The following is a 7,082-nucleotide window of genomic DNA, read 5'->3' on the forward strand; positions in this document are numbered from 1 at the left end:
TGAAGAGGAAACACAGCCTGCTATCACCAAGGTATCAAACACAATCCTCGGGGTAGGGATCCAAGACTCCCTTCAATTAGGGGGGTAAGATCAAATCCTTCCTTCAAATAGGGGGTCAATTTCCTCACAAAAGCCCGCAAATAGGGGGTACAAAAAAAATGCTGTTTCCTTCCATTAGGGGGTGATTTTAAAACTTGGGAACAAGCCCATGTACCCCCTAAATAAGGGGAGTGGGGGGGGGGGGGGGGGCGGGGACAGAGTACGCATTGTGAAGGGGCATGGCACATCCAGCAAAGACTTGGTACACTCTCTGGCAACTTGGCGAGCTATGAAGGGGAGGGCACATCCAGAAGAGATATCATTTCTGCAGCCCCCCCCCCCCCCCAATTACTTGAAATCAAAAATTACCCCGTCTTGGGGTGGACCTTTTTAGGGTGGAAATGGTGGACGAGTTATTCCATGAACCCCAAACATGGTGCTGACGACCGTTTTGATCACAGCTTATCTATATTCCAACTTACTTACTTGCCAACACAGTGCAAATTCTCGCGGCATTACTCCCATGGGTTTGACCCCACTTACGTTTCAACTACGTTGCAGGTCAAATGTCTATGCTGCTCCCTATTAGTGAGGACAATAACTAGTAGTCCCGGCAAATCTGGAAAATAATTGACGCTGTTTTTTTCGTACATTTTGTATACGTTGGCGTGTGTCTATAGCGGAATTGGTGTAGGAGAGGCAGCTTTGAAATGAAACATCTTGTTGGACTCGGAATGGCACTGAGGACATCCAGATCTCTCCTAACTAGAGGTAGGTTTGAGTTATCATTGTCATGCATGGGCAAAGGTTTGATGCCCAGGAGCTGATGAAAGTTCTAATAAGAGCAAATGCTGTGCTGTGAAAATTTTTAATTTGTATAGGGTGTCCCAAAATATTTTCCATTGATTTTCAGAAGATGGTCAAATTTTGTAGCTAGATGGGGTAGGCAGTTAAATTGAACTCCCTTTGGTTTATGTTTCAATTAACTTGTAAAACTGAAGTAAGGTTTACTCTGGTAGGGTTCAAAGACAAAAAAGTCATGAAATAAAGTGTTTGACAGCTGTAGTGTTGGCCGAGGCCCGATATAAGGGGATTGGAGAGCTACCAGTACCAATAAATGCCAATAGGCAATACTAATACCAAGGCTTGATATTTTGAATGGTATTTTGTAGGTCTGGTACGGGCATGTTACTCCACCAGTGCCAGTCTTCCAGAGATGCCACCATGTGACTTTAAACCTACAGAATACAAGGTACAATCAGTCATTTTGGGCAGGTCACTTTGCTTCATTGCAACTCTCTTTCATGCGACATAAAGCGGAGGTTCCTTGTAGGCTTTCCTGGTTCTGGTGCCAGGAGAAGGGAGATACTGCCTCTTACTCTTGATAACTAAGCGGACAGCAGCCAGTCGTGTGATTGGGTGTTCCTCCCGTCTTTGTTGAAGACATAGATATTACCTGACAACGAGCCTTCAACTGAAACTGCCTGATACTGAGTTGTTGTGACTACGTTGTCTTTTTCTAGGGTTTACCCTTCAAGAAAGCTATGAATATACGAAAAGACAATCTGACTCCAGCCTTGGTAACATACTACAAAAACCCTGTCATGATCCAACAAGGTCATATGCAGTGGTTGTGGGATTGTGACGGCAAGCGATATCTTGACCTCTTTGGTGGAATCGTCACAGTCAGTGTTGGACATTGTCATCCGTAAGTCAAAGTTGCTAATATTTGTGGTAGACGTTTTCTCGTTCATGTCACTTTTGGTCCGAGTATTTGAGGATACCTGACCGGCCTGAACCTCGTCCAAGTAATCTCAAAACTTGTTTGCGCCCCTTCAAGGTATACACCCGGCACTTGTACCACCTTTAGCCTTGCTTATTCCGCCGATTTACCTGCTCAGCTAATGTATCTGAACATAAGCACTGGGGAATCATTTTGCATCAACTATTTTGTCTTATTTCCAGGAAGGTTACTAAGGCTTTAGAAGAGCAATCCAAACTCCTCTGGCATACAACATGCATTTATCTCCAACCAAAAATACACGAATATGCCGAGAAACTTGTTGCCACATTGCCTGGAAATCTTAAGGTATGTGTGTTACTCTAGGCTGATGGGAGCAGTCACTCACCAACACCAATGTTGAGGAAAAACTGGGGGAGAACACAGCAAGACCTCAGAAGGACAAGCCGCCTCATCTCCGCCACAGGACTGGAGATATGGTACAGGCATCTGAAGGATCCCATAGTCAGGAACGCAGTCAGCAATGGTGCACAAATCTTGTCTAAAGTTATAACTTTAGACAAGATTTGTCCATCATATGGAGCATTATCCCTCATTGATAGAGTATCAAAGTATAATTAAACTATGAAAGATATCTGCTCTTATTATCAATTTCAAAATGCTGAAAAATGCTTCTTCAGGTGTATCATTTGCTTCTACAGATTGTTCTGATCCTCTCCTAGGTTGCCTATCTCGTCAACAGTGGGTCAGAAGCCAACGACCTTGCCATGCTCATGGCTCGACTCTACACTGGCAACTTTGAACTCACATCTCTCAGGTAAAAGCCGTTTCCAGCTTCTCACATTCCTTGTTTTGCAAATAGAGATATGATAATTGTGGGATTGAAAATTTCCGTTAGAAATATTGGTGGTAAATATGATGGTTGAATGTAAAAGGTATTTTTCATGGAATGTTGGTCAATATATATGTTATGTAATAGATGAGACACAACCAATGAAAACAATTATCCCTGGCCAGTTCTTTGCCGTGATTGCGTTTTCTCATTGATGGTATTTAAGTAAAAGTGTGGGTCTTACAATGTCTTATGTAACAAACTGAGGGAGTTGAAACAAATGGATGTTTATCATTGTGTTATATCAGTATCAGATGGTTCATGATGGCCCAGGAATCCAAACTGACCTTGAAGTCCCAATGCAAGCTCATGCATAGAACGCTGTCATCTTGGACACAAAAACTGACCTACATTTGCTGATCCATGGCATTGATAATGTGCCTGTTCTATTTATGGGCTAGGCCATGAACTATGTTTCCTCACTTAAACAATCATTTATAACAGCGCCAAAAGGTCAATATAGTTTAGATGAAGGCCTTTGGGGCTGAAAGTTTATGTGTTGGGTGATTCATGTGATGTTAAACTTCACCAAAGAATCAACTGAGTAACAGATCAGTATACTGATTGCACATGAATATTTTCAGACTCGGAACTTTTTCACTCCTTTCTTTCCCTCCTGCAGAAATGCTTATCATGGTGCTAGCACATCACTTATGGGACTCACAGCACATGGGCCATGGCTGTATAACTCTCCGACAGGCTTCGGCATTCACAATGTGAGTAGGCCTGGGCTCCAGGTTCATTTTGGACCGACACAACTCTTGGCTAATCACACATCAAAATGGGTGTATTGTCTTTAAAAATGTAAACAGAGGTTGCTTCTGTAGTAGTTCCATTTCGAAGCAATGGCTGTCAATATCTTGATTTTTAGATTATCGCTTGATTTCATACATGAAGATTGCCAATATATTATTAATCTTCAAATTACCAAAACTTTTGGGTATATCTCATCGCCATTGATTATGTTCACTTCTCCGTTACAGGTAGTTAATCCTGATGTGTATAGAGGTCCCTGGGGAGGTGCTCAGTGCCGTGATTCACCTGTACAGGTAATGATCCTTTAATCTTTACTCTCAATCTCTGTCATTAATCTTGCTGTCATCTCCGCGGCTATTCTGACCAAGGGCCTCATGCTCATCTAAACAGCTGATATCAAGGCTATCGTGGCTTCTAGGCCCTGACTTTATCTTGAAAATATTCTTTCTTTTCTTTAACAGACTACACGGCAATGTAGCTGTCCCCCAGATCACTGCGAGGCCTGCGACCACTACATTGAACAGTTAGAAGATACCCTGAGACACTCCTGCCCTAAAGGCAAGGTGGCCGGTTTCTTTGCAGAGGCAATTCAAGGTGTTGGAGGTGCTGTACAGTTCCCCAAGGGATACTTGAAGAGGGCATTTGATATTGTGAGGGAACATGGAGGTCTGTGTATATCTGATGAGGTAAGCGGACCTCTAAGGCTCAATCAATAGCATATTCGGTTATCAGTGCTTACGATACTTTGTGGAACATCCATTTCAATCATTGCGTTAAATTGGTGATTTCTTTCACTTCTAATCAAGCATGTAAGGCATCTCTTTGACTTGGAAGAGCTGCAACTTGAAAATGAATGAAGCATCACAACTTATAGTTGTAAACAATGTGCATTGTGTTTGCAGGTCCAGACTGGATTTGGTCGAACAGGCGATCATTTTTGGGGCTTCGAATCCCATGGTGTTATGCCTGATATAGGTAAATTGTCTTCTGTAACCTCTAGAATATCTGCCACCGAAACCTCCCAAGCCCCAATACTTCCACCTTCTAAACAACCGACCCTATTTTGAAGGAAAAATCTTGGAAAAATAAAAAAACTTTCCTCACACTAAATTTCTGACATTAAACCCTTACCCTCGGTTCCTCACCCCCTTGCCAGCTGAATGTTCAGATTGAGAACTATCCAATAAAAAGTCAACTCATGGATTTGAACTGTTTTGAACTTTTTGGACAATCCTGGGTCCGACCCATGCCATAGCAACTGACGACTGCTTATAAATATTTCTACTCTCCGACGTTTCTTTGTATTCTGTTTCTCGATTGCAGTCACGATGGCCAAAGGCATTGGTAATGGTTTCCCGCTAGCAGCTGTTGTGACCACGCCAGAGATCGCACAGACATTGGCCACTGCTCTCCATTTCAATACTTACGGCGGGAACCCTCTGTCGTGTGCTGTCGGCTCGGCTGTCTTAGATGTGAGTTCATGTCCAACTTATCCTGCTAAGAGACAATAGTGTGAGAAAATTCTCTCACCATTGTGTGTAGATGGTATTTGATGGATTAAGGTGCTTAGCTGTAGAAACCAATGTTAAGGATTCCAATGTCACTAGAATCTTCTGTTCTCCTAGACGTTTCCTTTCACTCGAGCATCAACTCCAACAAACCTTGACCTTAACTTTCACCTTGACCTTCACATCTTTCAGGTGATTGAAGAGGAAAAGACCCAGGAGAACAGCAAGGTGCTAGGGACCTACCTACTGACAGAGCTCGCCAAGCTCAGGGATGAGTTTGATGTGGTGGGAGATGTCAGAGGGAAAGGTCTTATGATTGGACTCGAGCTCGTCAGTGATAAGGTAGGTGCCATGGCAACAGCAAGGTGAATGATACATGCACTGCCTGACAGAGCAGGCCAAGCTTAGGGAAGAGTTTGATGTCTGGAGGGATGGCAGGGGGAAATGTCTCATGATTGTAATCAATCTCGTCCATCTGAGGTATATTCTATGTACAAGAGTGCTTTAACTGAAGTCCTGGGGTATGTACCTGTACGTGCTGTACTCACTCAGAATGTCTGTTGTAGTTAAGAGGAAGAAAGGTTGTCTTTCATAAATTCGAGTTTGTTGACATTTTGAGCTTTAACAATAGAGTTCAGCAGTCAACACTGCAGGGACTGATAGATGTCGCTTCACTTCAATATCTAGTGGCTTCCATCCATCTATTCCAGGAAAAGAGGACTCCTCTTCCTGCTGAGGATGTCCGCATCATATGGGAAGGTATGAAGGATATGGGCGTCCTCATTGGAAAAGGTGGTCTTTATGGCAGTGTCCTGCGAATCAAGCCACCCATGTGCATCACCAAGGCAGACGCAGACTTCTCCATCGCAGTCATGAGGAAGGCACTCTTGAACCACAAGAATGGAACACACTGAGCAGGGTGGAGGTGTTCTGTGTCACAGATGTAACCATGTGTAGGCAGTGACTTTCCAGTCATTTTCTTATAGCATTTCTGTACAACCATATAGTGTATTGAGATTTTAATTCTTATATTATTTTGTATTCATGACATTAGAGGTTTGAGGTCACACACACATTGGTGAATCTCGATGAGTGTGGAAGAAGTGGTTCCATTTTGGTTGGTATCAATACAGTGTTGACGTAATTTATCTGGTTGAAGCGCACCTGTACAAAAGGCCTTTTTGATCTGATAGGCCTATGTGTGTCAGAGGGGGCTAAACCAGCTTAATAGCGTCAACATAGTACTTATGATAATGCTAAGTGTTATAAAATGGCAGCAGTATTTTAGTGTTTTATATATTGATTTCCGCTGAAATTTCTTATTGAAGGTGTTTTTCTTCTCTAATATGTGATTAGACTGAATCAGGTTAAATTGATTACTGCATCAGAGCTTTTTGTATGTATTGTTGTTGTATTATGATTCCATCATGCAAAATGCATTTAGTAAATCTGTATTTTACTGCTTTACTTTACATCTGATGTATATTGCTACATGTAGGTCTTAGTTGCTCAAAACAAGTAGTTTAGTCCATAAGTTAAAGTTATCGCCAAGTTGGTGACTAGTTCTGTTAGGTTCTCTGTTAAAGTTGAATGCTTGGTAGATTTGTTCTTGTCATTACCAGAACAGGGGCCACTCCCGGGACCACTTGCTCTATTGGCATTTGAGACAGACCCTGGCTTTAATGGTCAGTGATAAACCTTGTAGCAGGCGAGAGTTCGCTTGTCCAATTGGAGATGGCAGTGATGTTGGTGTTTAGCGCTGCTCCTAATGCTACTGTGATGTATGAGATTAACTGAAGGAGAGAATGCTTAGCTGTCTCAAAGCTGAATTGAGTTACTGGGTCCAAATGTATCAAAATACTGCCTTGATACTATTAGTATTTTGATCAGGTTGCAATCCTATTCATGAACTTTTGTAACTAGATATATATATATATACAAATTATGATATACTTTTAAAGTCACAATGTCTACCAGACTTGATGAATCAAAATATAAATTCATATATTATAATTATGATCTTTTTCCATTTCTGTTAAACCCCTGCCTTCTCTTGGAGTTGAGCGGTTGGTCAGCAAGACTGAGGACACTTCATTCCGGCTGCCTATCCATAGACTGTTCCCTTGTGGACTAGTGACCAGGCTAA

At 42.2% G+C, this 7,082-nt stretch overlaps 1 protein-coding gene across 1 annotated transcript; it reads left to right on the forward strand.

The window, feature by feature from the left end:
* Positions 1–720: 720 nt before the first annotated feature.
* On the forward strand, positions 721–7,062 carry LOC135495454 (alanine--glyoxylate aminotransferase 2, mitochondrial-like). Its single transcript, XM_064784126.1, has 12 exons — positions 721–810; positions 1,212–1,291; positions 1,563–1,747; positions 2,005–2,128; positions 2,503–2,597; positions 3,295–3,388; positions 3,656–3,721; positions 3,890–4,114; positions 4,331–4,403; positions 4,752–4,900; positions 5,129–5,278; positions 5,647–7,062. The coding sequence occupies exons 1-12, from the start codon at positions 750–752 to the stop codon at positions 5,848–5,850; spliced, it is 1,506 nt and encodes a 501-aa protein (XP_064640196.1). The 5' UTR covers positions 721–749; the 3' UTR covers positions 5,851–7,062.
* Positions 7,063–7,082: the final 20 nt, after the last annotated feature.

This window comes from Lineus longissimus, chromosome 11, assembly GCF_910592395.1.
Source record: "Lineus longissimus chromosome 11, tnLinLong1.2, whole genome shotgun sequence".
NCBI classification, from domain to species: domain Eukaryota; kingdom Metazoa; phylum Nemertea; class Pilidiophora; order Heteronemertea; family Lineidae; genus Lineus; species Lineus longissimus.

What these genes read in the sequence shown, in the direction of transcription:
- LOC135495454 (XM_064784126.1), top strand. Translation starts at nt 750, where the DNA reads ATGAAACATCTTGTTGGACTCGGAATGGCACTGAGGACATCCAGATCT. An exon ending in GTCTGTGTATATCTGATGAG is followed by an intron (nt 4,115 to 4,330) that starts GTAAGCGGACCT and finishes TTGTGTTTGCAG; the next exon opens with GTCCAGACTGGATTTGGTCG. An exon ending in TGGTGTTATGCCTGATATAG is followed by an intron (nt 4,404 to 4,751) that starts GTAAATTGTCTT and finishes TCTCGATTGCAG; the next exon opens with TCACGATGGCCAAAGGCATT.